Source organism: Cupressus sempervirens, chromosome 6 (genome assembly GCF_028749045.1).
Source record: "Cupressus sempervirens isolate cs-2001-9-10 chromosome 6, ASM2874904v1, whole genome shotgun sequence".
In the NCBI taxonomy this organism is placed as follows: Eukaryota; Viridiplantae; Streptophyta; class Pinopsida; order Cupressales; family Cupressaceae; genus Cupressus; species Cupressus sempervirens.
Window position 1 is genome coordinate 209,257,672 of NC_143123.1, and position 19,373 is coordinate 209,277,044.

The 19,373-nt window shown below is 37.7% G+C and overlaps 2 protein-coding genes across 3 annotated transcripts in view; one reads left to right on the forward strand and one right to left on the reverse strand.

Annotated features, from left to right (window-relative positions):
* The window catches only part of LOC149551985 (zinc ion binding protein), a 254,443-nt gene that overhangs the window by 9,628 nt on the left and 225,442 nt on the right, over positions 1 to 19,373 (forward strand). For both annotated transcript variants that reach the window (XM_089787477.1, XM_089787478.1), the window contains exon 2: positions 7,957 to 8,070. In XM_089787477.1, the coding sequence (XP_089643603.1) occupies positions 7,957 to 8,070 (114 nt within the window). The remainder of the gene's footprint in view (positions 1 to 7,956; positions 8,071 to 19,373) is intronic.
* LOC149551986 (uncharacterized) lies at positions 9,066 to 11,884 on the reverse strand. Its single transcript, XM_089789529.1, has 5 exons — positions 11,518 to 11,884; positions 11,248 to 11,400; positions 10,762 to 11,162; positions 10,530 to 10,657; positions 9,066 to 9,084 (listed from the first exon to the last, which is right to left on the reverse strand). The coding sequence occupies exons 1-5, from the start codon at positions 11,729 to 11,731 to the stop codon at positions 9,066 to 9,068; spliced, it is 915 nt and encodes a 304-aa protein (XP_089645655.1). The 5' UTR covers positions 11,732 to 11,884.

The window sequence follows — 19,373 nt, forward strand, 5'->3', positions numbered from 1 at the left end:
ATTCATTCAATCATTGACAGAGAAATATAAAAGAAAAGAAACAAAATAATTCAACCGTCTGATTCCTTAGTATAAGTATCATTGAATGTTTATTGGATAATAAATATAATTATGACTATTCTTTGTTTAGACTTTGTGTACATTTTAGAAATTTAATTTTAATAAGTGACTGTTTATATGTAGACATTTGTACAAGCTTATATGCATCTGCATACCAATGATTTAATATGCATTTGATAATTATTGAATTTAGTAATAATGGGTATATCGTTGGTTCAAAGACCTAATATAGAAAGTATGTACTTTAGCTATTTATCATGGTAAGGAGTCCATAGTAGCAAAAATCTTTCTCAGGACTGATTTGGGAAACAAAAAGATAGCAATATTTCAAATAATCAGGGATTTAATTGGAAAAACTGAGAAAACGTCAGGAAATTAAATATTATTCAAAAAGCACAAAAAAATAGAGAAAAATTGCAGGCAACTTTTTCTCTTGTTATGATTTAAAATTATATTACAGTTTCCTGATTAGTTAGAAACTTGTGATTAAATTGTAATTCTTGATTAAATTATGAGCCATTACTTATTTGCTGCCTCAGGAGTTGTGCCCGAATTGACAAATAAATTGATTGGAGCGCTAATAGGTCTGAGCCCAGATAGCTCATGATTTTTTGCTAGTTTTTCCCCCTTTTTTGCTACTTTGTTGAGGAGAATGATATTCTCCACTCTTTGCAATACTTCTAGCTGAGAAATTATGATGGAAGAGGTACTGAACTTTGATGCATTTGGTTACGGATAGGAGGATTCAATTTACTGGCTGAACTCTAAAAGGTTTCTGTTTAATTAAACATAGATAATTTTCACCGTGTATTTATACTTTATAATGAAAAAGTAAAACATGTTGATATTAAAGTTTACAATGATTTGGCGAGACAAATAACTCTAGTTAGTTATAATGGAATTTATAGGCACAGAGCCCAAGTGGAAAGAAAAATTCTAGAATTAAAATATTGGGGGAGAAACTTATAACTACTTGTGTGGAATTTTTCAGGAGTGTCTATGTATGCATTCAACCTGTTAACTTTTTGTTTGTGCCCGTAGAAGTTCTCTATCATTCATTGCAGTATGATGGTGTCTCATCTAGTTCAGATGCTATATTCACTTTTGTAGCAGCTGTACATCAAAATGCATGATGAACACATGAGTGTAGTTGTTGTTTATTGATTACATGATTGAATATATTCCATTTCCAAAGGCAGTAAAGTCAGAGTCTTTGCTTAGTATGTTGCTTTCAGTCTTTATTCTATGTAATAGCCCTCCTCAAATCTGCCCTCAAAAATGTTGATGAAAGCTTAAGGAATTTCATCAAACAATTCACATGCAAGGGACGTATGACTGATATAGTATTTCAGCTAGCTTCAAATGACTTTTTCTTCAATTTGCATCAATGAGAATCTTGTGCTAGAAGACTACAATGGACTACACAATGACCTAACATGAGTGTGCTACTAATTTTGACAATATTTAGTGCACATATATGATCTAAGCATGAGAAATGAACACCTACAACCAACTGACATTTTTACAAACAGTTGGTATGCAAACTAACTAGCTAATAAATAATGATATTAAATTGCTTAAATGACACCAGCAACTATTATCTTCTTAATTGCAATAAAAATTACAATGCTCATGAAATATGGCCAAGACTTTGGCATTTACATGGATTACAAAATGATAATGCTGGTATAATGCACACTTACAGCTGAAAGCTTATAACACACTAAAAAACAATACTAACAAAAGAACCTGGTTGTAGATGGCTGTAATAATTTCCTTCTATGCTGCCCCTTCTGCTTTTCTTTTTTCAAACTGCTTTTTTCAGTTCTGCTTTTTCGGACTGCTTTTTCGTACCCGCTTTTTCAGCCTGCTTTTTCAGTTTCGCTTTTTTCGGACTGCTTTTTCGTACCCGCTTTTTTAGCTTGCTTTTTCAGTTCCGCTTTTTTCGGACTGCTACTATGTTGAATCTCAAGACCATATCTTTCAATGGCGTCAAGATTTCCAGCTTGAAGGGATTTCGTCCTCCAAACTATTGAGACATAATCTCCAGAAAATTTTTCAATTTCTTTGATATTTCTAAGCATACTAAAAAAATGCTCTTCCCTTTCTTTTATAGTGTTCTCACAAGAGCTCAATCTTTCGTTTTCTCAATGTGGGATAAAACATCACTCCCTTTATATAACTTATGTCTCCAATGTGTTATAAAATAAAGGGGACTCTTTTAATTTAAATATTTCCTACAAATTATAGTCTATGCATTAATAAAGTTAAATATTTAAATTTAACTTTATAAAATAGCTTTATCAATGCATAACAAATCTTATCAATGATAAACAAGTCTTCTTGCCAATTTTAAACAATTACCATCGACATACCGCTGCCATTGGATGTCCGACCATATCCAAAATGACTTACTATAAATAGTAAGTATGCCCAAAGTTGTCTCAAAACCCCTCAAAAAGACCTGCAACTGAAACTATCTACGCCAAATGGCCTCTAAGCCCCTTTAATGTCCTGGTTAGCCTACGGGACCATGGGGAAATAGGCTAATGACAACATCATGCTATGAATGCTAAAAAGGGGACATTACAGTCTGCCCTTCCCAAAATTGCTTGTCCCCAAGCAATGGTCGAACAACCCAATCAATCCACCTGGATCCCAAATGTAGTCATGAACTATACTGCTGTTAGTCAACATAGGCTCCTGCAACAACCTCTGAAAATTAATCAAGAGGAATCCATAATCAAATTGGCGAATACAACTCACCCAAACTCCAAAGTCAGGAACCCATGCGAAACAAGCTCTCGAAATATCAGAACCCAAGTAGAGTAGATAACCCAAACTGCTAACATAGTAAATACCATCAACACATCCCACTAGCCTATGTGGAATGTACAATACAGTTATGCAACAACGATGAATACTCCCGCATGAAACTGCACCAAATACAGAGAATCCACACTGCACACCTACTGCAATTAACACAACTCTGCAGATCACCGGGTACTGTCTCATAACCATAACACCCATGCACTGCTGATGGTGAATAGTCATTACACGATAGATAGCAAAAACGAGAGCCCAGACCAAACTTGTCTGCCATCAACTCCTCAACACATGGATCAAAAGCAAACCGATGAACATATCCTACAGTATAATGTCGATAAAAAGAACCAATCCCAGTCAAAGACTCATCCTGCAGATGTGATACAACCAACTGTGACTGATCATCAGCTAAGTCAGAGGATGATATAGCCAAGAGTGTAGAATCAACAACATCACTAGTCTTTGTGCCCTCCAAGTCAAACATACCACAATGCTCAGCTGCAGCGCCCAACTCAGCTGAACCTGCCTCCAGTGGAAACGGACCAAATATGCCAATACTAGTGTCATGGATAGATATATCCTCATCTCCACTGCCTCTATCAACCTCGACCATGGACATCCTCGGATCACCAGACACCACGGTCAGTGACTGTACAGAATCTGGTAAAGACTGAAGTCGTTCCAACTCCACAGTCACCTTAGCTAAATGAAACTGTGACTCCTCGAAAGCCAACTGTGTACTCTCAAGAAACTCAGAAGTCACCTCAAGCTGCTGAGTAAGCTTACTCACCTCATCTTCCTTGACCAATAATGCGTCATATGCTGTACTGCCCCACTCCATAAGATAATCTCTATCGGCTACCAACTGCATATAATTCTGTCTTAGAATCTGGATAGCCTCCCATAAAGAGTGGATCTCTGTCAAGGAAAGATAACTGCCTCCCTGCTCATCACTAGCAGGAGAACCCCATCCATGAATTGCTAACAATTGACGAGCAGCATCGAAATGCTCACAAGCGATAGAAATTTCCTGCTCGCAAACTCTCAGCTGACTAGACACGTGATTGTGTTGACTGGTCAAATTCCTATACTCTACCCCTGGTACACTGTCCAAAGGAGTAACCTCAGAATGGCTATCATCTGTAATACTGCCATCCAAATTTTGCAGTCCAACTGCTGAACTTGTATCATCAAATGGAGTGACTGAGGCATCAACATAAACCTCCATATCAAAGGAAACTGTTGAGGAGACTAAGTCCTCAAAACTGTCCACAACATCCCCCTGGGTGTCATCTATAATAATCAGATCCTGGGACTCTTTTGTAAACTTTGTCATATCTAAGAGATCATCAACCCATTCCAACAAGAATGGTCGGCTGGATACATGAACAATGCCCAACAAAAATGTGTAAAAACTAATTCCAGCATCAAACAAGCTGCTGGCATGGATGAGAACTACACCTGGCAAGCTACTAATCAAGTTCATGATGGTGCAACAGATACTACTACCAAAGAATGATAAATATCTCCGGTCAAAACGATCCCAAGTACTAAGATAAGGATCCCAACATCTAATCCATGAACAGAAACCAATTGGCAATTCAAGTAAACTTCTCACCTGAGTAATGTGAACAATACCAATTGACTTCACGCACTTGCCTACAGTCTCTGAATCTAGAGTGTGAATGCTAGACGTACTCATATCATCATCAATATGTGACCTGACTGTAAAAGGAAACTGAGTCCCTGCTATATGCGCTAACTCCCGAACTGAACTCACCTCAAGACAACGCTCATCCACATGTCTCTCAGAATCCTGGAGAGCCAACTTCATTGCCTCCATGCCTTCTTTGATCTGCTGTAAGTTGTCACAAGAAGAACCTGTTGTGACTCCTTTTTGTCTCTCTTGCAGTTGAATCATCCAAATGTGATTCTCAATCAATCCATGTATCCTATCATGATGAGATAAAGCCGTGACAATATTCTTGTCCCTTGTCTTTAGCTGGCGTGCCAAACCAAGTAAAGAGCTACTAGCCTCTATCTCATGTGAAGAAGCATCCAACTGTGCCTGATACTCACTTTCTGCAAAGTCCTGAATGCTCACTTTCTGATCAACTGTACTATCCTCAAACATGACAGTATCCTCAATTGCTGTAACTTCATCTAGCCCAACTGTACTGGAATCACTATCTGTGTCAATTGCACAATCCGGTGTGCCTGTGATATCACCTTCTGGCTTAACCTACACAACGTCTGTAACCCCTTCTACCTGTAAAGATGATGCAGATAAACCATTACCTGAAGATATGCTAATGTCTCCCTGTATCGGATCAGCATGTCTGTTAAACTCCTCATACAAGTTTCTGCCTGTCATAGGGAAGGTACGATCCTTAGGCCTATCAAAATGTTCAATCAGTCTCTTCTTAAACTCCACATATGAGGTAATGTGTGCATGACCCATAGTGACCATACCATGATGCCACCACTCGTGTGCTAACCCATCCAGGTGAATTGTTGCATACTTAATAGCTTCTTCCTCAGGCATAGGGTTCATTTGAAAGTATCTGTCAAGCCTTTGAACCCAAGCTCTTGCTGTAGACTTCCCCGAGCCATCATAATATGGTAACTAAAGTTTTCCTACTTTCTTCCGTAGCTCATAGCTCTGGTTCCTGTCATGTCCACGTGGCATATGCTTCATCCGCACATCTATATATTCTCTAAAGGTAATTGCAGCAGTAAAATCTGGACCTCCGGATTCCCAATCTCTCCTCAGCTGGTCCTGTATATCAGTGATCTGGGGCTCTGGTACGGGCTGCTCTGGAGCTCTAGGAGGAAATGTGGGAATCATGGGCCTCGAACTCACTGTCCTAGCTTGCTGGGGTGCATGACCGAAATTGTTCCCAACTTGTTCACCTCCATTATGTGTCCCATCCTGATTATTCCCATTCTGATTGTTACCATTCTGATTATTACCATTCTGATTATTTCTTCCACCTACGTTAGCATTCAACCCCATTTGACGAGCCAACATCTGCATCATAAGCTCCAATCTCTGACTCTGTTCCTGTGCTCTCTGCTCTGCTGATCGCTGTCCCTGTGCTAAGATGTCTAATAACTGTAAGAATCTTTCCTTTCCCTGATCTGGACTGGCATTCATTTTGTCAAACATTTTTCTCTCTATCTGGCTAATCAAAATTCCCAATAAGACCTCCACAAGATGGCAGGAAACCACTTTGATTTTAGTGTTTTGACATTTTGTCAAACACTTTTCCCTTCTATTCGGCTGTTCCAAATTCCCTATAAGACCTCCACAGGATGGCAGGACTTATAACTCTGATACCACTGTAATAGCCCTCCTAAAATCTGCCCTCAAAAATGCTGATGAAAGCTCAAGGAATTTCATCAAACAATTCACATGCAAGGGATGTATGACTGATATAGTATTTCAGCTAGCTTCAAATGACTTTTTCTTCAATTTGCATCAATGAGAATCTTGTGCTAGAAGACTACAATGGACTACACAATCACCTAACATGAGTGTGCTACTAATTTTGACAATATTCAGTGCATATATATGATCTAAGCATGAGAAATGAACACCTACAGCCAACTGGCATTTTTACAAACAGTTGGTATGCAAACTAACTAGCTGATAAATAATGATATTAAATTTCTTAAATGACACTAGCAACTATTATCTTCTTAATTGCAATGAAAATTACAATGCTCATCAAATATGGCCAAGACTTTGGCATTTACATGGATTACAAAATGATAATGCTGGTATAATGCACACTTACAGCTGAAAGCTTATAACACCCTAAAAAACAATACTAACAAAAGAACCTGGTTGTAGATGGCTGTAATAATTTCCTTCTATGTTGCCCCTTCTGCTTTGCTTTTTTCGAACTGCTTTTTCGGCCTGCTTTTTTCGGTTCTGCTTTTTCGGACTGCTTTTTCGTACCTGCTTTTTCAGCCTGCTTTTTCGGTTCCGCTTTTTTCGGACTTCTTTTTCGTACCCGCTTTTTCAGCTTGCTTTTTCAGTTTCGTTTTTTCGGACTGCTACTATGTTGAATCTCAAGACCATATCTTTCAATGGCGTCAAGATTTTCAGCTTGAAGGGATTTCGTCCTCCAAACTATTGAGACATAATCTCCAAATTTTTTTCCAATTTCTTTGATATTTTCAAGCATACTAAAAAGAAGCTCTTCCCTTTCTTTTATAGTGTTCTCACAAGAGCTCAATCTTTTGTTTTTTCAATGTGGGATAAAACATCACTCCTTTTATGTAACTTATGTCTCCAATGTGTTATAAAATAAAGGGGACTCTTTTAATTTAAATATTTCCCACAAATTATAGTCTATGCATTAATAAAGTTAAATATTTAAATTTAACTTTATAAAATAGCTTTATCAATGCATAACAAATCTTATCAATGATAAATAAGTCTTCTTGTCAATTTTAAACAATTACCATCAACATACCGCTGCCACTGGATGTCCGACCATATCCAAGATGACTTACTATAAATAGTAAGTATGCCCAAAGTTGTCTCAAAACCCCTCAAAAAGACTTGCAACTAAAACTATCTAAGCCAAATGGCCTCTAAGCCTCTTTAATGTCCTGGTTAGCCTACGGGACCATGGGGAAATAGGCTAACGACAACATCATGCTATGAATGCTAAAAAGGGGACATTACATTCTAACCAATGACAGGTTGATACTATAAAAAAATTCTCTAATATTGTCCACCATTTTACCTTTGTTGGTATTTTCTCTAATATTGTCCACTATTTTACCTTTGTTGGTATTACTTTGACATTCCAGCTTATCTAGAGATGCTGACTTAGTCTGACTTTTTTGGAACTGAATATTTATGCAGGGTATTGGAATTCAGTAGAGCTAGTAGTGTATGAAAGCTCTAAAGAATAAAATGCCAATGAAACTAAGTCAGCCATATAAGCAGAAGATACTTGCATGTAGATACTATCATACTTCTTGTTCTAGTTAAATGTACTGGTAAGCATTTCAATTAAGTTGACATGAAGGTTTGTTGTCTTGTTTGTGCAGAAAGTTCATTGGAAAGAACACAAGGAAGAATGTAAGAGAATGGAGAAGCAAATGAAACATGCTAACATCTTGCATGATTTTCCCTTTTTATTTACACGTGAAAGTACAGAGCAGGTGACCACTTTTTCCCTAGTTTTCCTCTTTTTCCATCAGCATGTTATCATCATATTACGAACTGTGTTCTTCTTGGATACCTTTGGAGGTTTACTCCCAATTGGTTTAGTATCCTCAAGTATTATCAAGCATTTGCAGCATATTTCGTATTATATTCTTCTCTTATGCAAGTTATTTCATTACATTCTTTCCTTTGTTCAATTTTTGGTGAAGTCCCCTATGAGTTACTTTGTTTATCTGCTTAATGGGTTGTCATATAATTGTGCTTGGTGGACACATTTTTTAGCTAGAGGTGTCCTTGTTGTACATCCATGATTTCATTTGAGGCCTCTTTTAAGGTCATCTACATGGAACAGCATGATAAACTCCATAACATCAAGTTGATAATGTTTATATAGTGCAGATCAGAATATAGTACTTATATCAATGATATTCATTGCATATACTTTGATCTATTGTATTGATATAATCCTTGAATATTGAATGATACAAGATTCATAAAGATAGAATAAGTCAGATCAATCTTGTACATCTGATTATAGTGCATTCAATACACATAAGTTCACAATTGTTCGAGTATAAAGATTATCATCATTATACAAGCGTTATCAACAATTTTAATTCTTGCAAGGTATGACGATATTTAATTTTGTTTTGTAAGTAAAGACTTTAATGGAAGGAGTCTCTTGCAATTGAAATTTAAGAAAATATTCCCAAAACCTAAGAGATTACATCAGGATACATTACATAACTGAAAAGTTGTTGACATTGGCTGTTCCATTTGGTCATATATGTGAGGTTGAATAGGACCTTGGGCTTCATGTGTGAAGAAGACCTTTGCAAGATGCCCATGCCCACGGCAGATTTAATGTCCAAATGATTTTTTTCAGTCATTGGATTATTCCCAATCAATTCCTTCCACGTGTAGCATAAGACAATTGTGCTATGGCTTATATAATTCCAGACTTGTATAGATTTGTTGGAACTTAAGACTCCTAGATTTCCTGAAGAACTCTGATGCAACCAAAGTAACAAGAATCGAAATCGGATCGGAATCGGCAATGAATCGGCGATGAATCGGCAAATTTGAAAAAACCCTTTAAATTTAAAGATTTTAACAATTTAAAACTTATTTCATGCACCCTTTATTGAATATAACTTAAACACACTATAACATCATCAAATAGAAGTTAAAACTTAACATACATAAACATGGAACATAAAATCCATCACATATGTAACTATGTTATCTAAAATGTAAATTGTAGGCTAACTGAAGTAAATAGAAATCAAATGATCATAATGATTTAAATCATAGAATGTATGTAAGATGATCCATAAGACATCAAATCATAAATGTATGTAAGAATCTAAGATGAAGATCCATGAAAGTTTGAAACATATGTCTATCAATGATTCAGTATCAATATCTGTAAACAAAATATAAAAACAAGGCTCCAGCTCAAGCCTCAGACTCATAGTTATCATCATCATCCTCAACATCATCCTGAAGCTCGGCTGCAGCCTCAGCCTCAGCCTCTGAGTATCCAGTCTGCCTAGTAGCAAGGCGTCTAATGTAGGTCCTAGAGGACTGCCGAGCCATATCTCCCGCATGTAAGATGGGCTCATGAACGTCGCTAGGGCCTGTGCCTGTGCGTGCACGTGTGTGTCTACCAATGCCTGAAGAACGTGCTCTAGCTGCCTCAGCCTCTATATCCACTTGGTCAACCCACACACGGTCTTCCTCAGTGAAGACTGGATCCACAACCTTTGTGAGCCACTCTAATTCTGGATCAATCTCCTCCAGAATGATCGGAGAGGAGTCAGTGCCCAAAATCTGTCTGATCCTAAGACGGAGGTTGTAATGAACAAAGACAATATCATTCAACTTCTGCACTGTCAACCTGTTTCTCCTTTTCGAATGGATGTGCTCGAACATGGACCAATTGCGCTCACATCCAGAAGCGCTGCTTGGCTGACTCAGAATACGAATGACAATTTTTTGAAGTTTTGGGGTTGTGGCCCCAAAGATTTGCCACCATCTATCTGCAATAAGGGAAAAATTGAAAATAGAAACAATTAGTCTCATTTACAAATTACAAGTTAACTCTAAAATTACATAATCAACTTTAAGATTAGAATCTAGATTCATGAACATTGAATATATTATTTAATTTTTACCTGGCTGTAGTGTTGTCTGAGCATTTATGGCCATCTTGCCAGAGAAAAGTGGCCCCACTTTATTGTTGAACTGTTCTAGCTCAACAATCGCAGCAATGCTATCTTCATCGCTACTCAACCTTTGAATCACTGTGTATAAGCCAGTGAGAACCTCCGCATCCGCCTTGAACTCAGGACGGAAACGATATGCCAGATTCAGAAAGTAAGTTGCTGCATGCATGGGTCGATGGAGCTGATTCTGCCATCTCCTATCAATGATGTCCCAAATAGGGCCATACCTCTCCTGCACTCCTACATATTGGGCTTTGATGGCCTCCTTGGCCCTATCCATGCCCTCATAAATGTAGCCCATAGAGGGCTTCTCCCCATCAGTAGTTCGTAGCAAAGCTACAAGGGGCTCAGTGACCTACATATAAAGTAAAACAAAAAACTTGAGTCAAAACTTAAATATAAAATAATATAACTTAAAGTAAAAGTAAAATACTAAATGTTAAATTGCAATAAATTTACCTGCAGGATTTCTCTAGCGGGTTTCCAAAAACCATCCTCATCAAATATGCAATCCGCCACATCTATCCCTACAGTGGTCGTAGCATAGGAAGAGGAAATCCACTCCCGCCCAACAAACATGCTCCTCAATTCATCCCTTGATGTCAACAAGGACTGCAAGGTGATGAAATTTGAGGCAAACCTCGTGATACCTGGGCGAGCTAACTCCTTGCCTTCTGTGTACTTCCTCATTGTGCTAAGGACAAATGAATGATTATAAATGAATTTGCATATGTTTTTTGCCCTTTCCACACATGACTTGACAAACTCAAGTGTGCCAATTTCCTCCAACATGAGGTCAATGCAATGTGCCGCACAAGGGGACCAAAATATGGTTGGGTGCCTCTCCATCAAAAGTTTACCTACAACAATTTTAAGTCAATTAGAAATTCAAATTTCAAAATTCAAATAAATTTATTTTCAAAACTTGAAAAGTTAAAAGTTTACCTGCAGCAACATAACTTGCTGCATTATCCGTCACCACTTGGATCACATTTTGTTCTCCCACCTCTGCTATGACTTCCTCAATAGCCTCACATAAGTATGTGGCATTTTTTACATGTGCGGAAGCATCAATGGATTTGATGAACATGGTATATCCTACAAGTAACAAAACAACGAATTAGAATATTAAAATTAAATGGATCATCAACAAATTAGCATTCAACAAATCAAAATTTACAATTATGTATGTAGGAAAGTAGAATGATCAATTACCTCCACAAGATACAAGAAAATTGAGGAGTGTTCTATTCCTCCTATCTGTCCAACCATCAGTCATGATGGTGCAACCCTTTGCAATCCACTCCTTTCGGTTCTCCTCGAGCTCAGCCCTCATGTCCTCTACCATCTCATCCAAGAGGTATCCGCTCAACTCAGCCTCAGTTGGGGCTTTAAACCCCAGACCACAAATAGCAACCGCATCTATCATGTTTTGCCAATAAGGAGCCCTGTCACAAATAAAAATTTAGATGTCAAAGACTCAAATTATAAAACAAGTAAATATAATTAAAGTTTTACTTTTACTTTTAATTTTAACTTTAAAGAAAACAACGAAAAAAGAATCAATTACCTGGCTGCAATAAATGGAATGTTGTCAAAGTACCAAAATTTGCATATCTCCTTTCTGGCAGCATCATGAATCTCCTTGTTCAAACCCATGCCCTCAAGCGTGGGTTGGGAACCAGGAGTAGTGCGGGGCACAAAGTAACTATCCATTCTGTTTTTCCGCACTCTAGGCTGCAATAGGTTGGTGTGGGACTCTGTCTCAGTATGTGACCGACTAGCACTAGCACGAGCAGAAGAACTAGGATAAAAGGGAGGCCTAGAAGAACCTTCTCCAACACAACCTATAGATGCAGAAGCTGATGCAGATGCAGATGTGGATGCGGCTGCGGATGCGGATGCGGGAACATGGGAGCCAATACCCCGTAACCCTTCAAGTTGCATTTTCCTATTGACTTTGTCTTTTTCAATTTTTTCTAATGCCATTAAGCAAGTGCGTTTTGCCTCAGGAGTTTGGTGAGTGCAAATTGTAACATCGTGTCCAGGTATAGCAGCAATGTGGTATTTCAATCTATAAATACCCCCAGAAGTTATTTTTTCTTTACAAAAAATACATTTTGTTTGATATTTGGTTCTTCCAGGAAACTCTTCGTTATATTTCCAACATTCATCTTTTCTACCCATTGTTAATTTGCGAAAAATGAAAGCAAAGGCTGCTGCAATAAAAATTTATATGTAAAATATTAAAGTTTGAAGCTAATAAAAGCTACAAAACAACAAACCCTAGTTTGCAACTTAGTAAAAATAAAGAACATTCAAGATCTAAACTAAAAATCTTGAAAACTATAAAAATTTAACAAAAAATGCATAATACACTAACATGCAAAAAAAAAAGAGCACTTACCTCTTGCAAATGAGTTGAGGAGTGTTGAGATTGGCTCCTTAATGCTCCCAATGCAATTGATGGCCTCCCCAAATGGATTGCTGATCTCTTTTGTGCTCTTTCTTCTTGCCGGTTAGAAACCTATGGCTTTTTTTTTCTCTTCTTCTCTCTCACTTTTCCTCTCTTCTACTCATGTTAAACAAATTGAAGGCCCTTTAGGGTTATAACAAAGAGAATAGGTCAAAAACAAAGTAAAAAAAAAAGCAATTTTTTTAAATTTTACAAGTCTATACTTTATTTGCCGCGGGCGATTCATGCCGATTTTTTCGGGCGATTCATGCGATTTTTTGGATGAATCGCCTGAATCGGCGATTCAGGCGATTCACTTGATGAAATCGGCAATGGCGATTTCCGACTCCAAAAAAATCGCCATTGCTGAATCTAATCGCTGAATCGCCGATTCAGGTGATTTTATGGCGATTCTCGTTACTCTGGATGCAACTATTCATTACCAATTTCATATTCAATTTTGTATGGGGAAGACTTGTTCTAGCATTCACTTGGGAGTCATGGAAGCCTGATGCAAATGAAAACTTCCCTTGGTAAGTTCTCTATTGGGTTGAATATGGAATTATTATTTCACAATAGTCTCATTTTTTCATGATTTAAGGCCCTACTGGTAACACAAGATCCTTCTCTTTCTTAGTAGAGATAACTAGTAGAAACTAGCACTTGAACATTACCTAGAGCTCCATAGATCTAGAAGCCTCAATAAATTTGCAAACAAAAGTGTTTTCCTTGAGTATCCACTACCTATCTTCTATCTCATCCTTTGAGAAGGAGACATTGGGAGAGTTTTGCATTTTAAGGACTGATCATGCTCCTTTTTGGTTGGAAGTGTGGTTGCTAACTACTTTCTTGGTGTGCAATTTCAAGTTATTCCATACAAATTTGTGTTACTTCCTCACATGCAAGATATAAAGTTTTTGCATTGGTTTTGTGGTGGATTTGTGAAGAGGCCTATTTACTCCCTATTGTGAATGGTGACTTACAAAGTAAACAAAAGTGTAACAATGAACTTAGTCCATCCAATAATTCAAGAACGATGCACCAATATGGCAGAAAGGTATAAGTTTATTATCAACATGTAATGTATACAACGATAGTGTCATCAGTTCTCGATACAAAATAGAACTATATAACAATCGACATTTGGTTAGGAGTGCCAATCGTCAGTAACTAACAAATACTCAAGAACTATAATCCATTGCATTGCCATTTAGTAAGCAAAACATTATTTATTCTTATTGGCAAAACCAACCCCCACATTAGGCCCCCCAAAAAAGTTGTCTTCCAAACGGAAAAAAATGGATCTCATGAACTACAACATCTACTATTGAGAAGCAAGTTTTGAGGATTTCCTTGGAGTAATAAAGGATGCTGTCCTGAGTGCATTGAGAAACTGCTAAAAATGGAGCAGTAGATCCCACTTTGCTACCTTCTGCCTCTCACGTCCTATCTTCATCATTTGCATGACCTCCATTAAGTCCTTGGTACTCTCGAGCTCTCTAGTCACTTCTGCCAAATATTCCTTCGTCTCTTTGAGTTGGACCTTCTCTACTTTGGCTGCCCTTTCTTGCTCCAATTGCTCTAACCAGACTGCTCTCCACTCTCTCTTAGTGGTGGATTGCGCTTAGTGGTGGTCAGTCTCTGCAGTTGTTTTGAACAGTTACTACCTGCTCTACTATGACCACTCTCCTCATCTTGGCCTAGCAATCAAGTGGATTGCCTTCCACAACCAAAACAATGTGTCTCGAAACATGCTTTCCATACTGTATAGGGTATCTATCACACTACCTTGCCCCTCTTGTGAGTGTAGCCTGTGCAATGCCTTCATCATCTCAAGTGTCTCTTTCACTAGTCACCCTTGGGCTATAAAGTGTTGGGCGAACTCCTCGCAAACATTCCTCATGAAAGCAAGCAATCTCTCTACCTTTGTTGAGGCAGATCCAATATCCATTTGTTTGGTGAGATTGACCTCCCTTCTTGCAACTATTGCTAGCCCCTCTAACTCCGCCAAGTATCTCTTCATGGATTCAAGAGCATCTTGTGGGTTGTGTTTTGAGACTTGAATGTAGCCATCATGTACCTGCTTGACTCATCTATCAACATCGCTAGATGTAGCAAGGCATCTCCCTGATGTACACTCTCCTCAGTCTTAAACACCTCTTTGACTGCAACTGATATCTCCTGCTCTCTGAGGGGCTTTATCGATATGAGCCTATGCCTTGTGTCTACTTTTTTCTAGAAGTGGGTGCCCACTAGTGAGTTGGGTGAGATTGACCTCCCTTCTTGCAACTATTGCTAGCCCCTCCAACTATGCCAAGTATCTCTTTATGGATTCAAGAGCATTTTGTGGGTTGTGTTTTGAGACTTGAATGTAGCCATCACGTACCTCTTTATTGCTTGACTCATCTATCAACATCGCTAGGTGTAGCAAGCCATCTCCTTGATATACACTCCACTTAGTCTTAATCACCTCTTTGATTGCAACTGATATCTCCTGCTCTTCGAGGGGCTTTATCAATATGAGCCTGTGCCGTGTGTCTACCTTTTTCTAGAAGTGGGTGCTAGTGAGTTGGGAGAAGGTAGAGTCTCGACAATACCCATATCAAACCTATCTAGAACATTGTCAAGTCTCATAGCTATATCATGTGCCATCGCCATCCCCCTGACACTCTCGAGTTTAGGTACAACACTTCTAGGTGTGGTACCCCCTACGACAAGTGCGGCTTTCTTAATTATAGGTGCCATATCTTTGATCATGAATATGGTACCCTCAATTGCAGGTGTATTGGCTTCTAACATAGTTCTCAGGGTTGCCTTTTGAACTCCCTGTGATATGGGGTTGTGTAGTGTGCTAGGTGTCGACACATGCGTCAAAGGGGACAAGTCTCATTTTTGTGTGGCATCACCAGGTGTGCTGTAGGGGACACTTGTGGTAGTACAATCACCACACTCGTAGCTCTCCTCACCCTACTCTTGGTCATTGCAACTCATGGTGGTGGTGGTATAGCTTCCCAACTACCTCCACGGTAACTGGTTCCTCCATCCCATCTTTGTGAACTCGTGCCTCATTAACTTTCCCTACCACCCTACTCTCTATGGTGTACCATGTTGGACTCGTCCTCGCTCTTAGTGTTGGAAGATGATACCTCAGTTGTTTTCTCTTCCTCACAACTGTCATCCTCCTTTGCGTCTAGCCTTAAATTGACCTTCCTTCTCTTCTTTTGAAATGATCGATTGTCTTCTCCTTTGGCCATAAGTGTGTCTAGAGGGGTCCAATAGAACATGGAAAGCTTGTTGGGGTCCACTTGGGAGGCAAGATCTTCCCCACTGGTCAATTGGTAGTTGGGTTCTTAGTGCCTCAAGGAAAAGTGTAATGGTGTGGTGACACATGCGAAAAGGTCTTATTTTTTAGAGTTAGAAACTCCCAAATGCATTCTGATTAAAGGTCCGCTCTGTAATAAACCTTCTCATCATGACGCCATTCATGAGTTGTAGCATCCAAACAACTAAATCTAAAGCCCTGCTACTCCTATGAGTCGGCTATTTACTATGTCAAGAATGCAACTCCATTTTGGGGTTGCAATGGAAGATTTTTTGACCCTGTGGTTTGTTTTCTATTGAATAGACTATCGTATTGCTCTAGTGAGAGGTTGCTTCGGCATACTAATTTGAGCAACCTGTCTTTCTCCTTGGCGAGTATCTTAGTCAAGGGCTTGGCCACTTTGGCACCCCTAGATGGGATGCCAGAAACCCTAGTGCACTCGTTCAACCATATAATGATATCACAACTATGTTTCCCTGAATCGCACAATGGAGTTTTGCGAATGTGAATCATATCCTGCCACCATATTACTGACTCAAGATTTTATATGTTAAACACAAAGATCAAAATGGTTTTGTCTACCTTTGCCTTCTTGAGCTAAAGCGGAAAGCCCTTGGACCACCCTCTGCGAGTAGGCATGGTGAAAGTCTTGACTTTCTTTTTATGTGCTTATAAAGTAACTATGGTGAACTATGTTATGCTAAGATAACATGTTTTAATGAGAATCTATATGATGGAAAAATTATTATCAAGATCCTTGGCTTCAGCTATGTGTATGTGCCTTACTAAATATCTCCCTCTTGCTAAGAGGGAGTGTTGAAGATTGTAGCTGCAATAGAGATCTTTATCTCTGATTTTATGAAATAGTAATATGGCTGTTATGACCATTATGGCCATCTTCAGTTGAAAGAGACATTTATGATAATATTTGAGATAATATTATATAAAGAGTCATGTGTCATGCAAAAAGGTATGCATATGGAAATATGAAGAGTTTTATATTTGGAAATTGTAGAAACCTTCAGTGGTGTAATGAAGAGGTTCTCTATTCTGTATATATATTGTATCAAGTGAAGCATTGTACTCGAACATTTTATTATCAATAAAAGTGATATTTTCGTGGTATAGCTGGGTTTTCCCTTCAAGTTGAAGGGTTTTCCTAGGATAATCTCATGTCTTTTGTACCTGTTTTTGTTCTTCCGTACTGCTGTTTATTTTAATTTCTGGGCAAAACTTAACAAGATGCCTTTGACACTTTTCTTATCAGATTTATTTTCTTTGATTTCATCTAGTATATGAGCAAAAGCTTCTTGCCCAAATGCTCTAACATACTTAAGCATTTGGCTTCTCTCCACTCCAAACTTCTTTAGGAGTAATATTTTGTTAATAAGTAGTGGGAGATCTATTCAAAAGATGAGATGCAGTCTTAACAGCATCAACACAAAGAAACAAAGGAAGACCTTTTGATTGTAGAATGCATTGTGCCATTTCTACTAATGTCCTATTCGTTTTTTCAGCAACACCATTTTGTTGAGGAGTATATCTATTAGTCATTTCTCTTTTGATCCAGTGATCCTCACAAAAAGATTTGAAACTTATTGTTTACATATTCTCCACCATTATCAGTTCTTAATCGCTTGAACTTATTCCCTCTTTGGTTTTCCACAAATGCTTTAAACATTTCAAATTTGTTTAACACTTCATCATTTTTCTTAAGTAGACATGCACTTTCCTTGAAAAATCACAATGAATGTTAAGAATCAAGATGTACCTAGCTCCTCCCTTTCATGTGGGATTCATAGGCCCACATAAATCACTATGGACAAGTTCAAGAGATTTTTTAGCTCTCCATGTAGATTTATCAAATCTCTATGTTGTTTAACCATACATCCTGCACACAGACTTGTATTTACTATTATCCAAGGAATTTCATCTACCATATTCATCTTTGAAAGCATAGCCAAACTTTGATAGTTTTAGTGACCAAATCTTTGATGCCATAGCTCACTTATGGAAGATCTTGTGTTAATATAAGCTGTTTTATCAACAGATGCCAAAAAATTGTAAATACCATTACTCTCAACCCCCCATTGCTACTTTGTAATCATCATTAATATTTTTGATTAAACACTAATCTGAATAGAATTCAATCTTATAACCATGTTGAGTTATTTGACTCTCTAAGAGAAGATTTTTATTCAACTTAGGCACAAGATTCACATCTGTAATTTTCAATGCATCTTTTTACCATCATGTCTTTTCATGGATATTGAACCTAGTGCTACGATTGCATTTGATTATCATCTCCAAGAAATATCCTTGCACCCTTTGTTTCTTCTAAAGAACCAAAGAATTTTTTATTGTAAGTCATATGTTGGCTAGCTCTGGAATCAATATATCATGTGCTACTTAAGTTTCCTTGAGTAGATAAAGAAGTTATCATAATATTATATCAACCTCTTCTTGAGCAAAATTTGATTGTCTTCTTTGATTAAATCTTCTTTGTGATTTCTGACATTCATCACTTTTATGTCCTTCACACTTATAACATTTGATATTGTTTTTGTAACTTCTCAATTCACTTTTTTGCCTTTGAAATTTTATGCCTATGATGAGTTTCCCTTGGTTGATTCCATTGCCTTTGATTATTTTTCTGTAGATTCTCTTGATTTTACTTTTGTTGATATGATTTATCTTGAATGTGTTTCTTATATTTGCCTCTAGCCATAAATGCTTGAGAACTCTTGCTAGACTGGCCAGTGAATTTCTTAAGTCCATCCCCTTCATTTAGCAAAGCACCATACAGTTAATTCGAATTTTATATTCTCAATTTCCAGTTATAAATTATGGTACTCATCTGGAAGACTTCCAATCAAGGAATCTATACTTTCAGAGTCTTGATGCTTAACTTTCATCATCACAAGCTGATTCCTAAAAAATTTCAAATTTGCAATATGATCATTAATATTATCTCCTGCCTTCATTTTCAAATGAGTTAATTGTCTTTTAATATCCACCACTTTTAATTTGTTGGTTCTTTCATACATTGTCTTCAAAGTTTCCCATATATTCTTTGTTGACTTTAGATTTCTTACATGAGGCCTTATTCCTGGACTAATTTGCCATAAAACAGTTACTTGTGCATCCAAATCTAATTTATCCCATTTTTCATGTTTTTTTGATCGGCAGGTTTTTCTTCAGTTGCTACTTCCCATAAGCCTTTCATTTTTAGAATTAATCCCATCTCACATTTCCAATTAGCATAGTTGGAACCATCCAATTTTTCACTAACCA

What these genes read in the sequence shown, in the direction of transcription:
- LOC149551986 (XM_089789529.1), bottom strand. Translation starts at nt 11,731, where the DNA reads ATGATAGATGCGGTTGCTATTTGTGGTCTGGGGTTTAAAGCCCCAACT. An exon ending in TTTTCTTGTATCTTGTGGAG is followed by an intron (nt 11,401 to 11,517) that starts GTAATTGATCAT and finishes TGTTACTTGTAG; the next exon opens with GATATACCATGTTCATCAAA. An exon ending in CCGCTAGAGAAATCCTGCAG is followed by an intron (nt 10,658 to 10,761) that starts GTAAATTTATTG and finishes CTTTATATGTAG; the next exon opens with GTCACTGAGCCCCTTGTAGC.